Source organism: Lagopus leucura, unplaced genomic scaffold, assembly GCF_019238085.1.
Source record: "Lagopus leucura isolate 7727_CA_CO unplaced genomic scaffold, USGS_WTPT01 Super-Scaffold_760, whole genome shotgun sequence".
In the NCBI taxonomy this organism is placed as follows: Eukaryota; Metazoa; Chordata; class Aves; order Galliformes; family Phasianidae; genus Lagopus; species Lagopus leucura.
The window spans coordinates 6,596,864-6,623,277 of record NW_024962257.1 but is presented as its reverse complement, the minus strand read 5'-3'; the positions used below and the strand labels follow the sequence as shown (position 1 = coordinate 6,623,277).

Below are 26,414 nucleotides of genomic sequence, written 5' to 3'. Positions count from 1 at the left end.
TTGATATATAGGACCCATAAACATGCAGACTGATTCTCCAGGCTTACATGAGGTAATCATTGAGCTTTGCTTGTATTAAACAGGAACAAGTTGATTTAATCCCCATCCCTGAGACTCTCTGAGGCCCTGCAGGTGAGGAAGGAGGCTGATGGACACCTGTGATGGTGTTTGTGGTGGCTGAGGTACGGAAGGTCCCTGAGACCTAAGGGCTTTGCTCAGCTGCAGCTGTGATTTTCAACTCCCAAAGGCAGCAGGTGCTGAGCACCATGGCTCAGCCTTCCACTCCCCCACAGCATGCCAGAGCTCACAGGGACACTGTGACACCCGGGTGGCTCTGCAGGCACTGAGTGCTTTGCTCAGGCAGCACCAGCAGTGGGAATGCCGCTCAGAATACACCTCCCTACACACCTCAGGCAGCAAAACATGCCATGCTACGCCTCTGCTCCCAACAGTCAGAGGGAGCATGTGCTTGCAGCAATCTGTGCACCTGGAAAGGGCTGCTTTGCTCAGACACAGTGAAACCCTCCATATGGGAAGGAGAAGGGCTGCTCTCTATGCCAAGGCTCTGTGCACACAGACGCTGCTCTGCGAGCTGCAAGGGGAGAGGGTGTGATGGGAGCTGGCTGCTGTTACCATGCAGGGGTCGGTGCAAGGCCAAGTGCCTGCACCACTGGGACAGCAGCTCCTGCATCAGCCCTCAGACCAAACCTGAGCTGACAGCTGAGAAGGAAAATGCTCCATTTGATCTCCTAATTGGTGCTGCCTGCAGCTAGGGAGCTGTGTCCTGTCAGCTCCACATCCCGCTTGCTGGGCAGACAAACACTTGCTCCTTGGTTCACATTGACAATAAGTTTCTCAGCATCAGACACTTCACCTCAGAGCTGTACAATATCACACCTGAACTGACAGCAAGTGGTGACCAGCACCTGCACAGTATTGAGCTGCAGGAGCAGCAATATTCCTCTGCAATGGGAGAGCATGGCAGGGGAACACTGGACCCTTCACATCTGCACAGAGAGGCTCCTAGGGCTGCTTTGTCTCTGGGCTGACACAAGGCTGGTTCTGCCCCTCCGAAAGAAACACCAGGTATCAACACATGCAACACCACTTCAGTGAACTCAGGAGCATTTTGCTGTGTTTGAGAGGAAAATGCAAATACTTTGTTTCCAGCTCAATAATAGTTCATGAATACTTTGATGTTGGCAAAGAACATCACAAGATTTGCACACTTCCCCACAGCAGTCGTTGTGCACGGGGAACCACTGCGTGGCCCAAACCCAAGGATTACAAAGCACCAAGCTTTCTGTGCTTGGGAATTTCTTCCCATGCAGCTTCACATTTCCAGAAGTGAGAAAAGCCTCTGCAGCTACACACAGCAGACGTTCCAGTCATGGTTCCTCCTTGTCTCTTTCCAGCATTCAGATTGTGACTGGTGCCACACAAAGCAAAGCAGACAGCTCGATCTGTCCCCACTGCAGCTCCGCTTGCTCCCTCCGGCGCTGCAGGATGATCACAGCATCACACAGCATCCTCCCACCCTGCACAGCCACGGGCTGTCCCCTCGTGCCCCAACCCCAACACCAGGAGAAATGAGAGAGGGTGAGGAAGTTTGGGGTAACTCTTTGGTCACTGCTGCGGTTCCTAAATTCAAATGTGGTTTTTGCTGCGTTCTACTGGAGATGATTGCGCAGTTCTGTTTATTCTCTGGGACTCAGGACACCTCCAGCAACACCTTCTCATGGAGAAGTGATGTCCTGTTTGTGGCACAGCTCTGAACTCCGGCAAAACCAGAGAGGGACTTTGAAATACCATGGCAGCACTGAAAACAAGATTCACGTCTTGTTTGTAGATAGAAACACTATTTTGAGATATAGAACACTCAGATGTTTTAAGTATTAACTATTAAAAGCTAACATTTTTTAAATTCCTACACAAACATATTTATAGCCCTGCTTGACACTGGCTGGCTGAGATGAGGCTCAGTGCCAAGCACCAACCACGCGCACAGCACCAGGACCGAGGCCCTCCATCTCATGTAAAGGGAACTCAGGGCACGTCCTGCCCACACCTGGGGCACGGAGAGCTCAGGGCACTGCAGGTCAGGAGATCTGAGAACACAACAGCCCTCATGTAAGGGAGATGCCCACCAATGCCAAACTTCAGCTCCAAGCGAGAAACCTGTCATACCTAAAGTCAGTGTCTGCAGGATGAAGACTTTGTGTCTGAACTTGGGAAAACTATAAGTCACATTAATGTCATTTTTGATCAGTGCAAAGCTGCACAGCCCTGCCCTGCTGCCAGCCAGCAAGTCCTGTGGGAAGACTCCACCATGCCCACTGACCATGTCCCTCAGAGTCACGGCTCCACAGTTCCTGAACATTTCCAGAGATGGTGACTCCACCACCCCCCTAGGCAACCTGTGTCAGTGCTGACCACTCTTTCAGAAAGTAATTGTTCCTAATATTGAGCCTGGCAATGCCAGGCAGAGTAGTTTGCTCCTTACAGATGCAGCTTCCAGCCCTTACCCCTTTGCAGATTGCCACCGCCTCCTTGGACATGGACTTTGGGTAGGCCACGTTGTGTTCCATGATGGACTGGAAGAGCTCATCTTCATCTTCTCCCTCAAAGGGAGCCTGGGGCAAAACAAGCCGAGGCTCAGTGCCATTCATAACATCGCAGAACGGCTGTGTTGGAAGGGATCTCCCAGCCCCACCTCTGCCATGGGCTGGTTGCCTCCCCCAGCTCAGGCTGCCCAGGGCCCATCCATGGCCTCAGGCACCTCCAGGGATGGGACACACACACTTCTCTGGGGAGCCTACGTCCATGTACTGGAGGTCCCACTGCTCCTGCAATGTACAGCCAGGAATGCAGCCCACGTCTCCCTATCACTCGTCCTCCACCTCCCATCCTACAAACCACAGCTCCGTCTCCCACACAGAGCAGAGCCCCGCTGCTTCCCAGTGACAAAAGAAATTACATATCGGCATATTCTCATGATGGAATTTAGCACCTTCCCATAGGAATCAATTACAATTCAATTACCTGGCCAGCCAACATTTCATAGAGCAGGACTCCAAATGCCCACCAGTCCACTGACTTCCCATAGGGCTGATAAGCAATTATCTGAAAACAACACAAATATGGGATTACACTTCCAATTTTAACCCATTAGCACAATGCAAACTGATTTCACACTGTAGGCCAGGTCAAAAGGACAAGTTATTCACCAAGACTCCAAAATGGTGAGAAACTGCAATTATAAACAGGGCATTTCATAGTCCTCGACTGTGCACTAAATATTAGGAAAAAAACCAAACAATATTCACTCAGCCTGGCCTGTGCCCTGCTGAGGTCAGACCTCAGAGATATCCCCACCGAGAGCTTTCCAAGCTCCTCTGTGTTGCACTCCAGCTGCCCTGAAAGGAGTCATTACAGACCCTTAAAGTTCCCTTCCACTGACAGAAGCCTCCAGTGTGATCCCTGCATACTGTAGTGATTTGCATTCCAATTTCTCATTCTGTTTTTCTTTTCTGGGGGGAAAAAAAATAATTAGAGCAAGTAGAAGAAAATAAGAGTGTAAGTGATAATGCCCTGCCAAATACTGAGAGAAGTGGCCATTTGTCCTGTTTTATAAGAATATTAATCACAGCGAACAACAGAGGCGATAGGACACCATTATTAATCTTGGTGGGATGAAGGTATGCAGTGCACATTGGAGTTGGTAATTAAGTCTCTCTGGCTGCAGTAGAATGCAGGGTGGTGTGGCACACAGGTGCACCTCACTGTCCTAGCAAGGAGAATCTCTTCTCTCAATTATTTAAATGAATAAATATTAATCTTGTTACTGAAAATTCTGCAGAATGAGAGGATTTCAGAGGGATGCTTTTAGTTTAAGGCATCTGGGCATGATTGCCTGCCTGAATGTCACAGATCCAACAGTACCCTGCACCCACGTGGTGCTGCGCTAAGTGTCCCATGGTAACCCAGCACTCAATCATTTCTAGGCACTTTTGAGCTGTGGACATGGAGATTGTCCTCACCACACACCCCAACTCTGCCATGTCCCAGGGACCACCCCCTCCCCACCCCATGCCTTCTGCCCCCACCTCGGGTGCGATGTAGTCGGGGGTGCCACAGAAGGTCTTGGTGGTCACCCCATCCCAAATGTTTTCTTTGCACATGCCGAAGTCCGCGATCTTGATGTGCCCCTCACTGTCCAGCATCACGTTGTCCAGCTTCAGGTCTCTGCAATCAGAGCAAAGCAGTGATATGGACAGCCCCACATGTAGCTGTGCAGCACAGCAACGGCTCTGATCCTGTGGCCACGTGCCCAGGATCACGTTTGGAAGCAGATCGCAGACAAGCCAGAGCTGGCAGCACTAAGTGCTTATTTTACTTTTTCGTTTTACTTTTAACCCATGGGAACACCACACTGGGCAAATCACTTTTAAGTGTATGACAGAAAGTGCTCTAGCATGGCAGCAATACAGACTTCACAGAGCTTTTGCTGCACCTATGAAAAATCAAAGTCTGCTTAAGGCTCAGCAGCAACAAAGCAGGCACCTACTCAGCAAAACTCCCCGCATCACCTGTTCTTTCTCCCCCATGAAAATACAAATCAACTACCTCTGATCCCCATCCACAGATTGTTTGTGTTAGCTCTACCATCCCTGTCAAAGCTGAGCACAGCTGAAGCTGCTCCAGCTATGGAGATCCCTGACTCAACTCCCAGCACTGCCCAGGATAGGACACCCAGGCTGAAGGGCAGTTCTGCAGCAGCCATGTGGCACCATCTGCACATTACCAGGCATACATCACCATGCAGTGAGGTGCTCTGTGCCATGCTGGTTCTGTGCAGGGGGCTTCTACTCAGAGGGCTCCAGGGCTGCAGATGCCTGCAGGACGCACCCTGCCTGAGGGCTGCGTTCAGGCTACAAGGGCAGCACCAGCGCTGACACACTTCAGCTCGGTTTGGTTAAGTAAGAGCATGATAGAAGTAACAGCCATAAAAGGAACAGCCTAATTTACAACTTCTCGCTGATTTTTAAGAGAACGTTTTTTTTCTAGACAGTGCTTGATGGGCCAAAGCCAGCTGCACACGTGTCGGCATTTGGGGTTGGAGGAGGAGATGGGCACTGGGGACTGGCAGACCCAGAATCTCCGCAACAGCTGATGGCAAAAACCATCCCTTGTGTCAGCTTTGCTCCACTTCTTTCATCTTCAGAGCACTCTCAGCAGCACAACCCAGCAGCGCAGCTGTTCTCTTCCTGCAGAGCAGAGCAGGCGGTGCTGCTTGACACTGATGCTCATTAGGATGCTATGTCCTGTGCTGGGGATGCTCTGGGCAGGGGAGCACGGTGGCATTGAGTGCCAGTACTTAACCCAGCCCCAAGACATGGCCCCCACTCAACAGCCACTCGCAGTCCCTGGGGACTGCACATCATATTGTGAACAGAAAAGAAGTTCAGTGTCTGAGTTGGAAGTGACAGACTTGCACTACAAGTCTCAGAACAAGCCATTCATAAGCAGTTACTTTAATGTTAATAAGAAGAAACCACTGCCCTGCAGCAAAGCACACAGCTCAGAATCAGTCCCTGCTGCTGCCAGCAGCACTGGTTTTGTATGGAGATAAATGTGTGAGACAGAGGTGAGAGAAGCATTAGAACCATTCTGCTGAGCTCTCTGTCCTATAAAGCTGGAACAAAGCTGAGCACCTGTCAGATCCCAGCTGCACAGTGTGGCTCCTGTTCCCTTTGGGGCACACACTTGGAGCAGGGCTGCAGCCCCTCCTGCACAGAGCAGGGCACACCTGGGGCCAGCCCTGCTCTCGCAGCCCATGGTGTCCCCAGGACTTGCTCACCTACCGGTAAATTATGCCTTTGCTTTGCAGGAAGAAGAGGCCAATGGCTATTTCTGCTGCGTAGAATCTGCAATGAAAGATTTAGAAGGAAGACTGATAATTAAAGGAGATGAATCAAAAAGAAAACCTTTCACGTCCAATTGCACCACAAAAAACACACAGGACATGCATGGCCAAAGGATAACGACAGCTGCTACAGTAAGATACCAGACAGGCATCACATGGGGGACACAGCATAACCACGTCGGGCTGGGATGCGGTCAGGTCACCGGGGGTTGGCAGGGGGCTGTCATTCCTCATTACACTGATCCTCATTAAGAGAGAGCTGGGATCTATAGCTGTTTGTTACTGAGTGCTGGCAATGCAGCTTGAAAAGTTACCGGTCGTCACAGGAGATAACAGGAGCCACTGCTTCCTTTAGAGAATACCTGAAGGCTGCTGTGCTGGAGCTGCAGGGTGCTCTAAGGACTGCACTGGTTAAACCCACCTGGGCTCTGCTCACTGCCTCAGGCACTTACAGGTGCCACATGTCCTACAGAAGAGCTGCAGGCACAGCACCCTCAGCAACAGAAAAGGAATCACCTCACCTCTTCCATTCCTGCTGCCCTTTATTTCCCCTCATGTTGTGCTTAGGATGTGCACCACAGAAGCCTTGGACTGTGCTACAGGGATATGACATGAGCACAAAAATACCCACCCTGAAGGCACCACACCTGGGCACTGAACTTACACAGCGTGTGGCTCCTTAAACCTCCCGACCTGTTGGATCTGGTACATCAGGTCCCCACCGTTCACATATTCCATCACAAAGTACAAGCGATCCTAGAGGAAAAAGCAAACAATTAGCAGCAGAACTATTAGAGTAGGGAACCTGCAGAGGTCACAAACATTGGCCGAAGCAAATGACAGCTCCAATTTTTCACAGCAGTACAATCATCCCGGCTGCCCTCCCTATGGAGTGCAGGTGGAGCTCGTGTGCACACAGAGCTGCAGCCATTCCTGCCCGATGCTCCAGACTTGATTGTCACACTTCTTTGCAGGCAGATACAGCAGCAGCCATGTAGATACAGGTCTGAGAAATTCCCTTTTTTTTTTTATTAAAGTGCCTTCCCTGCAACCTGCTGTCCCAGTGCAAGGCACAGCTCTGAGCAGCTGCACAGTTCCTGTGCTCCCTGCTAACAGCACTCCTGCTGGATGGAAGCCCAGTCCTTCAACACTGTGAGAAATGTGACAAGTGTGGGCCATAAGCAAAGCCCCGAAGAGATAAGCACAGTAAGAAACAAGACCTGAGTATTTCCACAAATCTCAGAAGTGCAGATTAAAAAACCGAGAGTGGCTGCATCCCATCTCACAGCATCTTGCAGAGAGTGCCAGCACAGCACTAGCAGTGCGGAGCTCAGGAGCTGTGGTGGTCACACTGGGATGCTACTTCCCTTGGATCTTTCACAGTTAAATGGGAATGGCCGTGAAGAAGATGACAAGATTGCCCAATGCAGTGGCCTGGACATGGCAGCTTCCCCTGATAGGCTCAGAATGTTTTGGAGTAGAGGGAAAAGCGACAGCTTTGGGCAAAGGCACAGCTTCATATTTGCAGTATTACATCATAATACATAATAATTCCCATTCTTCACTTCATTTCCTTCCTAAACAACCCTTGCCCTGCATTTAGGACACTGAGGACAAGGAGCTAGAAGATATGCAAACGTGATCATTATCATAACAACTGTTGTATAGTAACTCCTTCAATTGCCCACTACTTTGGCCACAGGCAGAGCAGCAGTGACAGTTCTGTACAGCACTGAAGGGGCTGTGTACAACACGTGGCACTGATGGGATAGAAAAGCAATTTCAGCTTTGTCAGATGATGGGGAATTTCTGCACATTGCACTCTGTGTATGCCAACCCCAACACAGCAGCACCTGGGGCTGAGGGTGGGAGCAGCCACACTGCTACACGGTGACCCCCAGAGCAAGGCAGAGCAGGCTGTGATGTCTGCAGCTGCTTCCTAAACATATCGTCAGCTTCAAGAAGGGAGGATATTAAAAGGATGATCTCTTGAAACAGCCAGCTGAGCTCTAAAAGCAGCGTTAGAGCTTTCCTCATTTGGGCGGTGAAGGGAATGCTGCTGCTTCAGGAAAAAAACACCCTGAACCAAGCAGGCAGATGGTGGCCAACCCACGTCTAGGACAGGGTCATGTGGACTGGTGCTGGCTGTGGGAGGGGGATAGCTCTGTGGGACTGGAGCATCACCTAGAAGCAGCATAGAGCACCCCAAGACCTGCAGGGAGCTGGCACATATCCCTTCCTGGGGCTCCTTCCAATGTCTTCCTTCCTCTAATTAGCCCTTCCTTTAATTAATCCTTCATTTAGTCCCCCTGTCCTGCTCTTAACTGTGCAGCCCAGGCTGGGAGGGATGCTCTGGGCAGCGGTCCCAGAAACCCAAGTGCCCTGTGCAGCATTTGGTAATACACCCCACTGTACATTTTGGTTACATTACAGGCATAATTGCCACAAAGTTTCTATGGGTCTGCCAGGAGCAACCCGGCACTGACTTCAGTTCAGATGCCACAGAGATGCTGTGTGAAACAGCTCCCCCTTCCTTGCCATATTTCCATGACTGCTTCAAAGCCAGCCTGCACCCTTTAAGAGCACTGAATGTGTTTGGTAAATGAAATTTCTGAGATTAAACGTAATCTTTGTGAACAGTACTGTCACCACTCCAACAGGCCGCACTGGTTACCAGGAAGGCATCAGTGCTGCTACCTGGTGATGCTGGGTCTCCAAAAGGGATTTCTGCCCACAGCAAGGGTGATGCCAAGGGACCCCAGTGTGCACAGCACAATGCAGGGCATTTCAGCACTCACCATGGTCTGGAAGCAGGAATGGAGCTGGGTCAGGAATGGGGGCTTTCCAGAGAGTGCCAGCACACGCTTCTCAACCATGGTGCACTCCACGTCGTCGTCCTGGATGACCACGTCCTTCTTCAGGATCTTCACGGCGTAGAGTTCATCCGTGCCCTTCCTCTCAGCCAGCATCACCTGAGTGGGGCAGATGACAGCAGATGCAGGTAAATGTGTACCTGTCTTATTCCCAGCTTGTCACTGCCAGCACTCAGAAACCCACAGCCTGGTTGTCATTGTACAGCTCCTATCACAGTCATGAAAAGAGATTCAGGTGCCAAAGAATGCAGACAGCTCTCAGTAGTACTTCCAAAAGCACTGGGAAAGCTTCATCCAGCAGTCTTAACCCTAACAAATAACACACTGACGTGCTCACTGCCCAGCCCTGGGGTGAATCCCCTGAGCCCTCCACATGAGGATTGGCACCCACAGGTGGGGAGAGCACCCTCAGTGCCAGCGGAATGCATCCAGAGCATGAGCACAGAGCCCAGCAGATCACGGAATGGTAGAAATGTGCAGCAGAAAGAATTACTGTAAGCCAATGGCATCCAAACCCAGCGAGCTTCCCCTACCTCGCACATACCCTGCACAGTGCTCAGAACCTCCCTGTGAGCCAGCCCACCGCCCAGCCAAGAATCTGTTCAACCTCACATTTTACACTGCTTTCACCTATTTGTGGTTTTATTTACCACAAGGAATGGGATGTGCTGTGGGTCCTGGCATGGCACAGGGGCACGGCACTGAGAGTCCCACTGCTGCCCACTTCCCAGAGCTGAGCTGCAGCCCCACAGAGCAGTGCTCTCCAAATGCATGCGGCTGCTCCTTGGCTTGGTGCACGCACTTGGCTCCGGCTCAGTGCCAGGTGGGTGTCCTCACCACACTGCTTGTCATGAGCTGAGGAAGGCATCAGGGCTGCTCAGCGCCAAGTGCTTTGGAAAAGCCACTGACATTTACATTTCCATCAGCGGGGGGGCATAGGATTGCAACGAACACACGCGGCTGCCATCCGTTGGCAGCACTCAAAGCAAGCTGACAGCAGTGCTTCAAGATCGGATTTATGTTCTCACTGATGCTTAAAGGAGGTGGAGATTCTGCAGAATGGAGTGATGCTGTGCTGCACCCAGCAAGGCACAAGGGCCAGGACCACAGCAGCACTCCATTTCTCCTGCCCTCAGCCCTGTGGTGCTTCACAGCAGCTGAGTCCTTTGCACTGAGCACACCTCCAGGCCCATCCCCTGCTGGGGACATAGGGGTGCCCCCTCTGCAGGTCCAGGCAAACAGAACCCTTCAGTTCTTTTCCTCCTGTTAGCTTCACAAGCTAATATGCAGTTCAGACCTGTACGACGCTGTGCACGTTGTTACAAAGTGGGACTGATTTTTACCTGACAGAGGCAGTACAAAGCTGGCAAAGAAGGGAAGCAGTCCCTCCAAGAGAACTTTAAGAGAAAATGAAGCATTATGTGTCCGTAAGAGGATCCCACACAGTGCTGTCAGCACATGGATGTACCTCGAAATCCATAATCCTTTCCAAGAAAAATAAAACTAGGACTCTGAACCCAGTGGCTGTTGCCAGCAGGGATGGACCTGTGGGGGGCCCATAGGAGGAGTACAGGAACTGCAGAGCGCAGCAGGGCTGGGAGGCATCCTGCTGCTTTCCCAGACATTTTGCTTGGAGACTGTCAGGGAAGAGAGCATGTTGTTGTTGGTAATGGGCTGTGTTTGGGGACAAGTACACCAGGAAATTTCCCTGGAGGTAGAAAAGATCAGATGTACGGCCAAAAGCAGCTGCTGGAGAACAGGCTTGAAGCAGGAAATGGCAGTGTGTGGCACTGGGTGACAGCTCGACATCCCCACATGCTCCCAACCCAGGGCAGAGGCTGCCAGCACACTGTTGATGCAAAGAACTGCTGGCGGCCTTACAGGGCTGTGAATGTTTCATGTGTCATGTTCCAATGAGAGTGGTGTTCCAGCTGACCCAGCTCTGACAAGGGAAGGGCAAAAGGGCTTCTGTGCAGCTGGCAGCACTCAGCTGTGCTGCATGCTGCCCAGAGGCACCCGGCAGCCCGAGTGTGAGCACATACAAGCGTGTGTGCAGAAGGGATGAGGAGCACCACATTACTGCATTGCTTCTGCACATCTGGGCTGGCACAGTGAGCAGCTCCAGAGGGATAAGTTAAGACTGGTATTGCCCAGGATGCTGTCACCCCTACGAGTTTGCACATGCATGCAGAAGAGACTGCCCAGCGAGAGAATAACTTCCGCACCTGAACACCACGCACCAAGCCTGCCTGAGCAGCAGCAGGCTGGGACTGTTTCCAAGCAGCAGAGGGGCAGCAGGACCTGCAGGGGCTACCAGCCTGCACCAAACTGCCCAAGGCAGCCCGCATGGAGATGCACAAGGCAGCCTGCACTGCTGGCTTCAGTGCTGGCATCACAGTTCCTATGGTGACTGAAGCACAGATACAGCTGAAGTCTCAAAAGAAGAACAGCCGCTGACGAGCAGGCTTCAGCAACACTGCTAGTGACAGCACAGATTTGTACCCATTGCATTGCAAATCAAGAAGATTAGGACAAGTGCATTCACCCAGTGCAGTTTGCTAATGCCTCGAGCAGCACTGTGCAGGACATGCAGGTTTGCAGAGCAGCAGGAATGCAAACAAAGCTCACTGCTGCAGATGCCTAAGAGCTGGAGCACCATTGTGAGACAGAGCCAAGTCCCGGCCCCTGCTGTGCCTACACGTGCCAGCTGCTGGCCCTCAGCCACGTCCCACACTGGGGACAGCATCTCACAGATGGAAGATGTTCATGGGACAGGAAAACTGTCTCCCATCACACTCTAAACCATAACTGTAGCGGCAAAATTATCAGAAAAAAAACACCCTAAAATCCCCAGAAACAACTGACAGCTTGATAGCACGACAGATTGATTAGCTGCAAAAATATGAGCAAGCCTCAGAATTCAACTCCTCTCTATTTATATTACAGCAAAGCAAACCCAGGGTGGGCTGTGCCAAGCGCCGTGTTCCTCAGCCGGGAACAGCTCCCATCCCCATGCCAAGCCGGGGGCAGTGCTGGCACCACTTGCAGCCCTGAGGACAGGGACACCCATGGGAGCCACGTGCCCAGGGGTCGGTCCCATCTTCCAGAGTGCAACAAGACCTGAGCTGAGCCTTCATCCCACAGCTCTCCTGCACAAACAGCTAATATTGCACTTGACTTATTCCTGTAATACATAGCATTTGTTTGGGAATGCTCCAGCTTAATAATTGGAGATGTTCTGATGCTGAGTGCAGAGAAAGGGAGGCCAATGTGTGGCTATTGCTCACCCTGCATGGTCATAGCAGAGCAGTGATGAAAGTAGGACGTAGCAGCCACAGAATCATTGAATCATAGCATCACATATCGGTTTCAGTTGGAAGGGACCTCTAAAGGCCATCTGGTCCCACTCCCTGCACTGAGCAGGGACACCCACAGCTCCATCAGTGCTCAGAGCCCCGTCCAATCTGACCATGGGTGCGTGCAGGGATGGGGCACTGCCACCTCTCTGGGCACCTTGTGCCATCCCTCATTGCCCTTAGCATCAACAACTTCTTTTTTCTGTCCAATCTAAATGTCCCCTCTTTTAGTCTGAAACAATTCCCCCTTTCAGCAGGACTGTGCTCAGGGTTGGCAGTGGTGCCCAGGGGCAGTGAGCTGCTGCTGCTGCCCTTCTGCTGGCCCTGGGGAAGCATCAGGGCTGTGGGACCAATGGTGCTTGGGTGGCCCTAAATGCAATGCACGGCTCCAGCAGAGTGCAGGCACACGTGAGGCTGAGGCTGCATCTCCCAACATTCGGTTTTAATAAGCGCTAATTAGCATATTTATAACATTCTGTTCCAGGGAACAGTTTCTGTCACACATTCCCTTATATAAGCCATGATGCCGACTGAAGGGTTTGTTAATGTTTCTCAAATTAAAAGAAGGAAGAAGAGGGAATAAAAACAACGACAGCTTCCAGATGCCAAGCAGAAGACTTTAAAAGATTATTTGCTGGGAGGGCAGGAGAGAAAAGCAAAGGCTGTTGCTCAGAGCCAGGATTTTGGCTCTGTGAAGACAGGGCACTCTGCACCTACATACCAGCCCTGGGCAGAGAGCTGCTGCTGCACCCTGTGCTGTGCTTGCAAGCAGCTGAGCTACACTGGTAAGTTGGGAGAAGCACAGGTGCACGCACAGCGCTTGCTGCTCACCCACCTGCAGAGAGCACACAAAGCACAGAGCAGAGCAGCAGCACCCAATGCCCCAGCAGCGCCACTGCTCATCTCCAGGGGTGCTGCACACACCGGGAGGGGAGAATGGGGAGGGATGCGGTGCCACGGTGCTTTGCTCTGTGCAGGTGAGTTAGCACTGCTCCCCCTGTGCTTCCGTCTGCCTCCACTCAGGAGGTTTACACGCCGTGTTCCCTGCAATTAAAGCACTTTGCTAATCAGAGCACGTCAGCCCGGCTGTCACCGCAGTGCCGCGGCCCCGGAGCACGTGGCAGCACAGAGCTGCCCAGCCCACATGGAACTCACAGCAGCAACCCAAGGGCTGGGATTTCTCATGGAAATCATGGCAACGTTGGCGAGATCCCAAGAAAAATGAAGGCTCCAAGTCACATAATTACTGGAAGAATGAAATTCTGTTACCACTCAGAGCCAGTCTGGAAAATTAATTAAAATGTTCATGTACATTTGTAGTTATTAAAGGGAAAAAAAGGCCAAATAAAAGAATTTCAAAGGCAGAGGACAAACTGCTTCCCGAGCACAGTGTCTCATTTCTGGTGGCCAAATTTGGCAGTTTCAGAGCTGACCTTGACTCAGCACAGCCCACGGAGCTCCCGTCCTGCCTGCAGCCACACACCACAGCACTGCAAACATTTAAGTGCAAAGTGTGCAAATGCACACATCCTACCGCACCTTCCCAAAGCTTCCTTTCCCCAGAACCATCAAGAAATTGAAATCCGAGAGCTTCATCCGATCTCTGCTCCCGTTGTTATCAAACTTAGAAATGGCGTTTGTCGTCTTCTCATCCACAGCCTTGGAGCCCGTGCCAATCTTGGCCCTCTGTAAAGACAGAGACAAAAATTACTGGAAAGGGCATGGAGGGGTTGTCATAAAAACCCTGAACTGCTCTCAGAACCCCAAAGATGTCCTCAGATCTTCATGCTGCCCTCAGATCCCCATGGATGCTCTCAGAGCCAAACCACACACCATTGATGAGGAGCACTCCATGTTCTGAGCCCCCACTGCTGCCCCAAATTCGGCCCCATAGAGTGGTTAGGGCCACCCAAAGCGTAAACTGGGGCTTCACTGAGCTTTGTCCTCACAGAGCTGACCACTGTTTGCACCTTGTGAGCGAAGAACAGATGAATACAAATATTTTAATGTAAAATGCAGGAATTTTTATTGAGCTCCAACACGGTTACTATCTGATATCAGAGAGAACAGCCCTCCTGTGCCAGCTCAGGCTGAACACAGGAAGCAACAAATTCATTTTGAAAGGACAGAATAGAAAGCACTTCTGCATCCCCCAGCAATCACCCGAGCCAGTTCAATCACAATTGCTTATTAAGGAGCCCTCACAAACCCCCATATTTTTTAACCACAGAATCTCATCAGTTGCTTGGCACCTCCTCATTGGTCCGGGGGCTATCTCATTTGCTCAACTACCATTTGTAAAAGCTATCTCACAATTTCTTCGGTTTTAATTTTTAGAAATATGCCACAGTGTAGGGTTTGCATTGAGTTCAGTCTAGCATGAAATTCCATTAACCCGATTCCAGCAGTTCAATTTGGCTGCTGCTCGCAGCTCCTCCAGATAGCAGCCTCACCAGCCAGCTCCTAACCTCCGCTGCTGCTAATTGGTTATTGCAAGGTTCTCCTTGCTGTAAAATCCCCCATTCAAGGGCACCTGCAGCACCTACAAACATCTGAAAAAGCCCTGAGCTGAAAACTAAAGGAATGGCTTCAAGGATTTGCAAATATCATAATTGCTAACACAGCTCCAAACAAGTGCCCCAGGGAAGAGGCTGAAAGCATTCAACAGACTGAGACCTGCAAGCATTGCAAGTGGAGCAGTACACACAGCTTTCAGATAGGGAAAAAAAAGAGTTTTGGACACAGAAAAGGAAATGCAGGCACTGCTCTGGGAGTGCAAAGCTTTCCCCACTTACTACCTTCAGACTTCTGCAGTGTGCCAGTAGCACCCCTGTCCCAGCAGCAGGGACCTCTCACATCTCCCCCAGCTCACAGCGATTCGTGATTCTGGTCAGAAGAGCACAGAGCCTGGGATGCTCCTTGTTCACCCCTCTGCTGAAGGAGGAGGCCCCACATGTGCCCCAGCTGTGGGCTGCTTGTGGGATGCAGCTGGAGCTGAGTGCAGGCACAGAGACGAGCAGGAGCAGCCCGGCCACCATGGCAGCCAACACAGCCATGTAACTTTGCCTTCAGCGATCCTTACCCTATTATATTCCAAAGTGATCTCTAAAAGAAACGTGTACTTATCAGCAGGCAAACAGTCATGTTATGGGAAACCTTTCCTAAACACTCCATCACGGTTAAAAAACAATCTTGTCACATCAAATTTGACACTAAATTAACCTTTGCGAAGACAAGGCTTTAACGAGATTCAAGGGCAATCATTACGTTCCCATTGAATCACACCTAGGAGCACACTGCCCTGTGTGCAGCCCCAGCCTTGCAGCAGTGGGGCAGAAAGGCAGCAGGAGGGGCAGGGAGGGGTGTCCATCTCATCACCCTGCAGTGCTTAAGCCACCCCAGACTGCCCCTCCAGCAGTCACACAGGCCTGACAGGAGATGGTGATCCACCTGAAAGCCAGGCTAGGGACGGAGCTGGGCCAAGAGGGAAAAGGTCTTCCAGGCAAGAGCCCACTCAGAAAGAAGAGCATATCCCTGCCCTGAAGTGAGGTGCCTCGCTTTTGCCTACGATCATCTTTAATGCCTGTCTCTAAATGAGTAAAGAAACCCTCAAAACCAGTTTTAATGCACTTCTAACGTGGACACAATTTGGAGACCTCTAAGGCTTACAGCTGAAGCATGTCAAGCACTGCGCACAAAAAAAAAAGAAAAGAAAAAAAAAAGAAAAAAAGTGCTTGACCTTCGTTATCCAGCTCCATTTGTCATAGCTAATTTACTACATCGGAATTTATGCAATAGCAGCTGACGTTCGCATCTATCAAGCTGTCCCAGCAAGCAGCTGATAAGGGCCGAGCAGAACTGGCAGTGAGTGCTGCAGGCATCCTGCTGGGCTTTGGGCAGCACAATGCAGGCAGAGCGGGAGCGGCGCTGCCAGCACCGGGCACTGCTACCTTTCTGGGGCTTTGCAATGCGAAACCACCAGGGGAAGATGCAGAAGGGGATGCAGATGAAGTATGGCCACATGAGGTCACCTCTGGATGCTGCATTCCCTGACCTGCAGCCAAACCAGCATCTACAGCTCCCATCACACCATCCTAACACTGCCGGAACACCACGGAGTGCAAGGGTGCTTCATAGAGCTGACAACCACAGCATATGGCTGTATGTCAAGTGTTACATTAGAACTGCCTTATTTTCTTCAATATTCAGGCAAGTTATATATAAATGAGACATATGTGAAATTGAAGAAAGGAGGAGCATTGAGAAAAAGGAACCAAATCCCCAGTCCTATGCTGCAGGTATGGAGCTCATGCTGACATCGGAATGACGAGCATTTCATTTGGTGAGCAGCTCATTCCAGGTTGGTCTCCTGTGTGCATTCCCAGGGTACTGGGAAGGTATGAGTCCTGCTGAAAAATGGCCAAGATCCACTATCTGAAATAATGCAAGTGAAAGGACGATGGTTGCTGTGCTGCTTTCCTTGCAACTGGAAGCAATGTTTTCTTAAAAGCCATGAGATTGCAGGTAGAGACACGGGAACAAGCACAGACTTAGCAGTGCACAAAGCAAATGTTACACAGAGCACTGCACTGTGCAATAATCTCTGCGGTATTTTCAGATTGACATAAGCACCAAAGCACTATTCTCCTCTCATCTCCTCCTCCACCACCGACTGTTCCCTTTCCCCGCTCATCCCCTGATTGCTGCCACCACCCGCTGAGCTGCAGACGTGCACAGGGAGGTCACTGCATCTCCAAATCGGAATGAAACGCTTCAGGAGAAGGACAGCTCACACAATGCGTGGCAATTAAAACCATTTTGTCAATCCCAGGAGAAGACTATGGGAATGAACCATTCTTCCCAGCCCTGCTCTATCCAAATCCTTGTGCTTTAATTTGTGCTCTGCAGCCCAGCAGTGCAAGGAGCACTCTGCGAAGAGCTTGCTGCACCAACCAGGTTCCACCTCTATTTCATGCACACACGCAGAAACGCACTGGATTTCACCATGCCTGCAGACCTAAATTGAGAGGTGACACCGTGTGTCAGGCCTTTGCAGAGATCCAAACCAGCCACAGGCATGGCAGGGGGGTGGAAGGAAATAAAATTTGGGCTCTTGAATGCCGGGTGTGCACGGCCAGCCCACAGCTGGCCAGCCCACATTGCTGACTCCCTGACCACTGTTACCCAAACCTTGCTGATCCCAGCACAGCCACACACTATGAGCTATGAGCTGCAGCCCCACTGCTCAGAATCTGCCCCAGTGCAAACAGGAGGGGTTCTCTGGGTCCTGCCCTGCCCCATGGACCCTGCTGAGCTCCCAGCTCAATTCACCTCAAATTTCTGCCTCAGTTCCTCGTTTCCTTCTTCACCCTCAGGAGGCACCGGGACGTTGAAGTACTCCCCCTCCTCCTGGCTCAGCAGCTTGAACCTGGAAGAAGACAGCCAGGGGGTCAGGGCAGGGGGTGGGAGGGTGCTGACCCTCCTTGTCCAGGAAACCCTTCCCCAAGAGAAGGTGGGAAGGATCCCAAACCTTGCATTCCCTGACCCCCTATCTACAGAGCTTCCAGACACATACCCGAGCAGGACTGGTTTTGGGGTTTTGGGGTCCACAGTGGGGCTGGAGACTGATCCCCCTGCCCAGCAGGAGAGAGCTCTGATGCCACCTCCAATATGCCAGCCTACTCCAAACCTCCTTGAGGCAGATGAGGCAGGCTGGGGGATCCTGTCCTCCTGGCTATGGCAGAGTCCTACTGTGTGGGGACAGGCTGAATTCCATAGGGAACAGGGCCCACCCCATGAGACAGGGAGCATCCTTCGGGGCACAGGCTGGCACTGGCAGCCCTCAGCATGCAGCCAGAGCTCTCACAGGAAAAGGAAGATTTTAACCAGCAATTATCAGAAATCATGGAGGTTCTGCTCAGATCTGAGGCATTTCACACAGCCTCAGGCGAAGCTTTGGCTCTGTCAGCCCTCTTCTCCAGCAGCCGAACGGAGCAGCAATCGGCCGGGTGTTATCTACAGAGGCTGCGGCTGCAGCGCATGAACAAAGCGCCATTTGCATAATACAGGGACAGACTCTTTCTTTGAGCTCGTTTTCTCCATTAACTGCAGTTGTTTAGATATGAAATATACATCAGAGCCCCTTTCAGAGCTTATTCTTGCCAAATACTGTGACAAGGAAAATCACTTAGATCTCTGCTTACATGGTTTCTAAAAGCCTGGCAAAGCCATCGCTGTGCTGCATGGGGAGCAGGTGATGTACTGGCTCCAGCTGAAGGACATACAACCCACAGGTGATGGTGCATTAAGGAGGGAGGGGCATTTATTTTTCCCCAGCAGAATTTCTGTCTCCATCCAGGTCTTTAGGGCAGAACGCAGCCTGGGGCTGCTGCGCCTGCTGAGCCAGTAGGATGTCCCAGCCTCATGCCAAGTAAATTAATGCCATGCCATTTGGGTTTGCAAAATCTACATGCAATGTCTGTTTTCAATTACTGCACTTCACATGCTAAGCGTGGAGTGTAGCATAGCTCTCAGGCATCAGTGACTGGGGGAAAAAAAAATAGAAAGTGAATGAGAGGGCATGTATCCTACTGGAGGAGAAAGAATGGACAGGAGCAGACCCATTCTGTGCGATTGTGCAAACCCAGTGTTCCTCTCCGGTAAAGTAACAAGGACAGCAATGCCAGCACCATGCAGTGTTCCTGGTTTATAGAGAGCCCATCCTCACGGTCCCACTGCCCACAGGGAGCTGCATGAACCCCACAGAAGGGCTGGGGACACTGCTGTCCCTGCAGGAGCCACTCTCCCGTTGGGAAGTCATTGTGCCCGAGCTCTGCTCTTCTCAAACACCCCCAGTCTCACCATCCATCAACTCCAGACTTCTGCAGCTCGGAGATGCCGAAGGACAAGGAGCCCATGAAGTCGTTCCTGCTGGTCAGGTCCCAGTCCCAGATCTCCACTGACAACCGCCTGTCCTTGTCTGCTTCCTTCAGCTGGCTGCAGCAGAGTGAAGAGAAGAGGTGAGACGTGTCATTGGGGACAGCATGGCTGCAACCTTCCACCTCTGGAAAGCAGTTGGGAACAGCATGGAGCGCCTCCCAGCCATGGGTATGGGGTGAAAGGAATCATTTCTCAGCCAAATCAGCTTAATATCTCCCAATGATTAAATTGGAGCAAATGCAATCACATTAATTCTTAGGGGACAAGAAAAATTAGTTTACAAATTCAAGCATATTGTACTCACAATCTGAACGTCTCATTCCACTCAGGGTTCAGGGAGCACTTTATGGTTTTGGTCTTCTGTTTGCTTTCGTTTTTGGGGTCAGGGATTAGTTTAAGCTTCACGTAGGGGTCTGACAAGCCATTGGGATCCATGGGAACTAGGTTTTTAGCATCTCTTACTGGGGAGGAAAAAAATGATTATTTTCAATATTCAAACGATAAAAATTCCCAAAAGCTAAGAGAGTGTCATTGTCCCACATGGGATCCTGCCAAGCCACTGTGTGATGAGCCTCCTTGGTCTGGGCACCAGCAGCACGAGCAGGACAAGTTCATGGCCACACATCCCAGCATGGGGACATGGCCACATCAAGGCTCTGGGATCAGCCCACCTGCAGCTATCCAGGCAGCTGTGGCACCAGGGCACTCTCGAGGAATGTATCAGGCCATCGCTCACCTCTTCACAGCACAGAAAAATACCTCCTGACCCTCAGAGTCAATCAGTTGGCGCCCTGAAGCATGAGATTTGATTACCCCATGTTATGATCTCAGCATGCAGACCTAGACATTCCGTTAATGGGAATAATAATATCTTTCCATTAAAAAAAAAAAATCAAAATGCTTCTGTTTGACGTTAAATCACTTTCTGATTTTTCAAGCAGAAATCAACAATTCGGTGAAAGAGAACTAGAGAGTTCAAGAAGCCCGAGCTGGGTTCCTAGGCTCAGCACAGCCGGTGATGGCTGCAGGTTCTCTGCTCCTCTGCTTCCTAGAATCAAATATCCGTGCCTCTTCATACTACAGTTTGAATCTGCATTGGAAAGCGCTTCCATTACGAAAGCAAAAATGTGCACAGCCTTGATGATGTTTTAATTTGCTACAATTTCCCACTTTATCCAGCAGTCTTTTCCCGCTAAGAAGATAGTTATAAAAGCCCAGAAGAGAACACAGGCTGGGTTCTGCCCAACCCCTTCAGAACTTGCTAGGAACTGCAGCTACTTTCATTGAACCAGGCGAAATATCCCACCAGTTTTATGGTTTTGTTGCTCTCTTTTATGCATTAATATGCATTTATATGCATTAACTATATTACATACATGGGCTGCTCCAAAAGTAATGCCTCCTATTCTATTATGTTGGCCCATGACAGCAGAGGCAGCTGCCAGTGGGATGGCAGCAGAAGTTGAACCTTCCCACCAACGTCCCATTACATGTTGTTGCTGTGTGACAGACAGCAGCAGAGGGGCACTCTGACACAATGACATCCAACATGGAGGTGCGGATGAAGCAACGTGGTGGAACTGAATTCCTCCATGCAGAAAAAATAGTGCCCACTGATACACATGGACACTTGGTGACCATTGATGGAGACCAAACAGTGGCTGTGGCACAGAGAGGTGCTGGTGGTACGTTTCAGCAGTGGTGACATGGGGCACTTCTGCTGGCACGCAGCTCTTGTTGATCACTGGCAAAAATGCACAGCTAATGGTGTTGATTACATTGCAAAATAGTGCTTTTGGGCTGAGAAACTACTCTATCCAATAGTGACATTGTGCTCTTTGTACCTGTTCTGGTTTTCATGAAAATAAATAGGAGGCATTGCTTTCAGAGTGACCTATGTTTCTTACATGTGGTCCAAGACAATTGCTCTTCACTCAGTGTGGCCCAGGAAAGCCAAAAGGTTGGGCACCCCTGTGGTAGACAAAGCCAGGCACTTTTAAACTCCAGAAGCATCAATAGATTCCTGCACTTCAGCAACATCCCTGCACAGCAGACAATGGCACTCACAGTGCTTTGAACTCTCCTGGGTGCGCCCATTACTCATTGACATCCGAAGTAAGCAGCTGTAAGGGAGCTGCTCTGCAAACACAAACAAGCAATTAAAACTGAGATTTTAATGAGGAGAGTCAGCTCTGCAGCCTGAAATAGGGATTTTTCTCATGTCACCATTGAACAGTCCCAGGGCCCAGAAAACACGCTGGGAACGGGATCATGCCATGCTGAGTGCTGCCAGGCAGCAAAGCAAGAGCTTGGCTCCAGACTGTCATAGCAATGTCCGAACCCGGGCCCTGAATTGCTGCAGAGTGCCCACTCCTTTCCCACGCTGTGCTGAGGTTTGTGGTTACCTGCACCTCACAGTAGTGAGCTGCATGGTGTGGGGCCAGGCTGCTCCAGCATGCTGCCTTCCTCAGTGCTTCTCACTTGGTGAGGTGCAGACTGTGAGCACCTCGTGCAGCTGCAAAGTTGCGGGACACCCGCTGACCAAAGTCCTTCAGGTTAAACAACACGTGCTATTTAACCAAAAAAATTCGTTCTCCCAGTTGGAGGGAAAACATATCGTTACAAAGAAAAAGAAGCTGAGAAAGCAGGGAGAAAATAAAAACATGCTACCAAAATATTTCCTCAAAGCCCCGTAAATTTAAATTGATGCAAAAGCAGAAGCACGGCGCTCCTCAGCTCCGGCGTGTGCCCATGCTGCCACCTGCAGGCACTCGCTGCTGCCCAGCTGCACGCACCAGAGACCTTTGTTTCCTACTCCATTTGCAATGCTCTGTGCCACAGCGGCACTGCATCTGGACATGGGCTCTGCACAGCTGCCAGGACAGGGATCTGGCCCCAGCAGCTGGACCTGCATCGTGCCCTGCAGCCAGGGACCAAAGGCGCACAGACATCAGCCACAGCTCCTGGAAAACAGCTGATGCCCGCATGGCACAGCATCCTTTCTCACAGATGTGAGTGGTCTTTCAGTACCTAAATGAGGGCTGTAAAAAAGAAGGGAACAGACTCCATAGCAGGATCTGCTGTGATGGAACAAGGGGAAATAGTTTCAAACTAAAAGAGGGGAGATTCAGGCTGTATGAGGAAAAGGTTGTTTATGGTAAGGGCAGCAAGGCCCACAGGGTGCCCACAGAGGTGCCCCATCCCTGCAGATACCCATGGTCAGGCTGGATGGGGCTCTGAGCACTGATGTGTCCCTGCTCAGTGCAGGGAGTGGTACCATGCAGCATTCAGAGGTCCCCTGCAACTCAAATGATTCTATAATTTTATAACCCTGATGCCCATTGCCATGATGGGCAGCACTGCTGCCTCTCTCTGGTTGCATTTCGGCTGCAGGACCTTTGGTGCTCTGCACTGAGCTGACAGAGCTGGCAGCAGGGAGAACATGCGGGATTGGGAAAGGTGGTGAATCTCTGAGGTTGGCAGCAGGGGGGGCTTTAGATTTATCGCTGAGGAAAGCAATGGGTTTGGGGAGACTGCCTCCAGCCACACTTGTGTGCCCTCAGAGGCACCATGCTCAGCTCGCTCCCACTTTTGCAGGATCTGCCCTCTCCCTGCCAAAAACACAGCACAAACCCAGCTATTATCTGAAGCTTGTTTCTTCTTTAAGCAAACAGTCACTGAGGCAAAGGAAATCTCTGCTGACTCCCTGGAATTGACTCAACACAGGCACCAGCAGGGCTCCTGGTGGCTCCCAAAGACCAGGGATGTATTTCCTTGGGTCTGAGCAGACATTTCCACCTCCCCTTCAAATTTAGGACCAAGAAGCCCAAGGCCTCACCTGCCTGGGCGGAGAGGAAGGAGCTTAGCAGGGAGTGCACAGAGTCTCTCCTCTCTCAAAGTGCTCCCACTCCTTCATTAGCCATGCAGCAGAGCTGGGGAGCACAGTACATTTTCCTGCCTTTCTGGAAAAGCCAACAGATGACATGTTTTCACCAACACCTCCATAATGGGCCAGAAATAAAACCGTCTTTCAAATCTAACTGAAGAAAAGAAATTCCAGCTGCACAGAAGAGGCTGAGGGAGTTTCTGCCCTGCCTCCAGCATCATGAGAATGGCAACCCATGCCAGGAGCTTCTGTGCTTGTGGGGCTGTGAGTTCTGAGTGTCCATCCGCCCCAGCCCAGGTGTGACATTGGGTTGGGTCAGCCCTCCCTGTGTCTGGTGGATCAGATTGTATATTAGGAAACATTTCTTCTCCAAAAGAGCTGTCAGGCACTGGCACTGCTCCTCAGGGTGGTGCTGGGATCACTGTCACAAGAATGGTGGAGATGTGGCACTGAGGGATATGGTTAGTGGGCACGGTGGGATGGGTCGTGGTTGGATTTGGCAACCTTAAAGGTCATTTCCAACCTTACTACTTCCCTAACTCTGCGAAATATTGGTGGCCAAAGCCCTTTGAGAAGGGACAGCCCTCTGTCACAAAGCTGCGGCTGGGGGGCACAGAGCCCGGCAGAGGGCAGCGGAGCGCCGCGCTGAGCACCGGGAGCGGCGCACCGGGATTGGAGCGCTGGGGGCCGCTGTGCGAACGGCACCGAGAGATGACAGGAAAGAGGCGTTCGTATCTCATGGACAGCACGAACCAAGCAACGCATTTTCACGGTGCTGATCGGAGGGACTTCCCGCCCTCCACCTGGCCTCACCCCCGTGCCACACGTACCCACGACAGTCAGCACGTCCTTCTCGATGTCGGCCCTGATGTATATCCTGCCCCGGCGCTCGGTGTGGTCGGTCCCACACAGGCTGGGGACGTTCATCACGCAGCGCTTGTGCACGTTCATCATGCAGGCTGTGGGAGAGAAGAGAGGTTTGCTTGGCCCCCCCTTCTGGGGTGGGTTCATAGCAAACAGACCCCAAACCCAAGCAGAGTCTTGAGGCTGTGGGTGCTGTGCAGGCGTGTCCCCCCTCCTCCTTCCCATGCCTACATGGGCTGCAGGGCTTTTAGTCATCATTCCCATTTCCTGGGGTGCCCAGAGAGGTGGTGGTGCCCCAGCTCTGCAGACTGTGGATGGGGCTTTGAGCACCGGATGGAGCTGTGGATGTCTCTTTCAAGGCGGGGCAGTGGGATCTGATGGCCTTTTAGAGTCCCTTCAAATGCAAACAATTCTGTGATTCTATTTCTCTTCCACCCCACTGCAGTGCAGCACTGGCAATTCAGCTGGATTCACCAGGAATACAAAAAGGGCACCAAATACCCCCACAGCTTTACCCATATACAGATCATTTAAACCAATCCCTTTCTACTTGGTAACATTTTAAAGGTGATAATGAATATGCTGTTCCCATAACAGACAGTAAGCTTCTATATTTATGAGGATGCCAGCACATGGTAAGCACCGGGGTGTGCTGCTCCCCGCAGACGGCGTAAGCAGACGCTGTATGTTCACAGTCATTTTAAATAGGACTGCACAAGACTGACTCGGAAAATAACCAGTCTCTCTCCTACCCTCCTCCCTCTCCTTTCACGCCATCTCCTCCCTGTTCAGCTCCCCCAGCTCCCTGCACCCTACAGACTCATGTTGTCCCCCCTCCGGGGGTGCTGACCCCCCTCTCCCGTTCTGTCCCCGCTGCACCACTACTTACTGTCACATTTCATCCCCTGGTGGATGAGGCCATACAGCAACGAGCCACAGTGGTCGCAGAAGGTGGGGCTGGAGTATGTGTGGATTTTAAACTTGTGTTTGCTTCGGGGATCCTAGGAGGGAAATAAAAGATGAAGATTATAAACCCGCTCCAAAGATCAGTCAGGAGTGCACACACCACAGTGCCCTGATTTCTGTCTGTATTAGGACTTCCTAGCAACCATCTCTGTGAGAGCCCCACTGCTTTTGGGGGTCAGCGAGCCCCCCCTACTCCAAAGGCACCAAGTTCAGAAATCTCCCTCCTGAGGGTGGATGCAGGTTGAGGCCATGGCACACACTGCCCAGCTTAATTCCATCTCAGGTTAATTGCTTGGGGCTTGGGATGAGGCACAGCTCCCAGCTCCGCCATTTGAGCTGACAGCCTGGAGAGGTGCCCAGGCACCAGGACAGAGCTTGGCAGGGCACTGCAAGGTATGTAAATAAATAAAGAGTGGAGGCAGAACAGAGCTGTGGCACGGCTATACAGCACCCTCCCTTAAATGAATTGTCCAAGCACTCCAGGTACTGAAGCTTTTAGCTGCACTAACCACTGAGATTCTCTGTTCTTTCTCAGTGTCGCAGATAACTTGAGCGATACCAGAAGGATGGACTGGTAATTGAGCTGCATTTAATTCCACCCGCTAAGTGCGACGGAATAGGTACACGCTCCAGCAAACCCATTGTACTGGGAGCTGGAAGCATCCCACGTGCTGCCCCAACTGAACCTCCTGTTGGCACAGAGCACCGGGTGCTCCCACAGCGCAGCGTGGAACAGGGACCCACAGAGATATGGGCACAGTGCACCTGAAAGTTTCCACACGCTGATGGGGAACAGCCCACAGGCAGAAACCTTCTGCATCCCCAAAGCTCTGAGCCAGCACAGAACTGAGCTGTGGTACCGGGGCCTCAGGCTGCCCCTGGCTGTGCCCTGCAGGGTGTCCAGTGTGGGTAATAGTGTGAATACAGCAGGAGCCGTGTGCCACTGAGCCCTGAAGTGTTGCACGGGCAGGAAGCCGCCCCCAAGTGCTGCAGTTCCTGTGTTCCCTTCTGGAAAGAGACATTCCTGTTTAGGCAACCAAAAGCTTTAGTCATTCATAAAATAAGACACAAGCTCATTGCAAAGTGAGGCAGCTTCCACCTCATGCAAATGGTTTTAAATTCCCTCTGGAAGTGGGAGTTTCAAAGAAGTCAGAGGTGGAAAACACAAGCACGCAGCACACAGGGACCTGCGGGCACATTCACAGCAGCTTCCCACGCCCCTGCTCAGAGCAAACCAAGCTCATCTCCAGGTGCCGGGGGCTCCTCTTCAGTTGCCACCCTAGGGGTGTTACAGGGACCTGGAAGCAGCTGGGACTGAGCCCCACACAGCACTGTAGGTGATGGAGGAGCAGCTTAGAGCTGTGCAGTTGAGCTCTGAGTGCAAAGAGCAGGAGGCACTGCCTCCCCTTCCCCATGCTGCAGAACATGCCAGAACTGGGTGTTCTGGGGATCATTTTCAAGCAGGGCTGAAGTCTCTGCACGGAGAGACTATTTTTGCACCATGGAGACAGAGATGACGAGATCCCTGCGCATGCAGATGCTGAGAGACTTCAAGCAAGAACACTTACAACGAAGTTTGCCAAGAAAAGAAAATCTGCTCCTCC

At 51.3% G+C, this 26,414-nt stretch overlaps 1 protein-coding gene across 2 annotated transcripts in view; it reads right to left on the bottom strand.

Annotated features, from left to right (window-relative positions):
* PRKCB (protein kinase C beta) overlaps positions 1 to 26,414 on the bottom strand; it is a 75,252-nt gene that overhangs the window by 11,619 nt on the left and 37,219 nt on the right. For both annotated transcript variants that reach the window (XM_042864545.1, XM_042864544.1), the window contains exons 4-15: positions 24,734 to 24,845; positions 23,811 to 23,939; positions 19,399 to 19,555; positions 19,017 to 19,151; positions 17,487 to 17,583; positions 13,695 to 13,841; positions 8,725 to 8,898; positions 6,591 to 6,682; positions 5,865 to 5,927; positions 4,107 to 4,245; positions 3,043 to 3,123; positions 2,526 to 2,633 (exon numbers count right to left, since the gene is read on the bottom strand). In XM_042864545.1, coding sequence (XP_042720479.1) covers positions 2,526 to 2,633; positions 3,043 to 3,123; positions 4,107 to 4,245; positions 5,865 to 5,927; positions 6,591 to 6,682; positions 8,725 to 8,898; positions 13,695 to 13,841; positions 17,487 to 17,583; positions 19,017 to 19,151; positions 19,399 to 19,555; positions 23,811 to 23,939; positions 24,734 to 24,845 — 1,434 coding nt within the window. The remainder of the gene's footprint in view (positions 1 to 2,525; positions 2,634 to 3,042; positions 3,124 to 4,106; positions 4,246 to 5,864; positions 5,928 to 6,590; positions 6,683 to 8,724; positions 8,899 to 13,694; positions 13,842 to 17,486; positions 17,584 to 19,016; positions 19,152 to 19,398; positions 19,556 to 23,810; positions 23,940 to 24,733; positions 24,846 to 26,414) is intronic.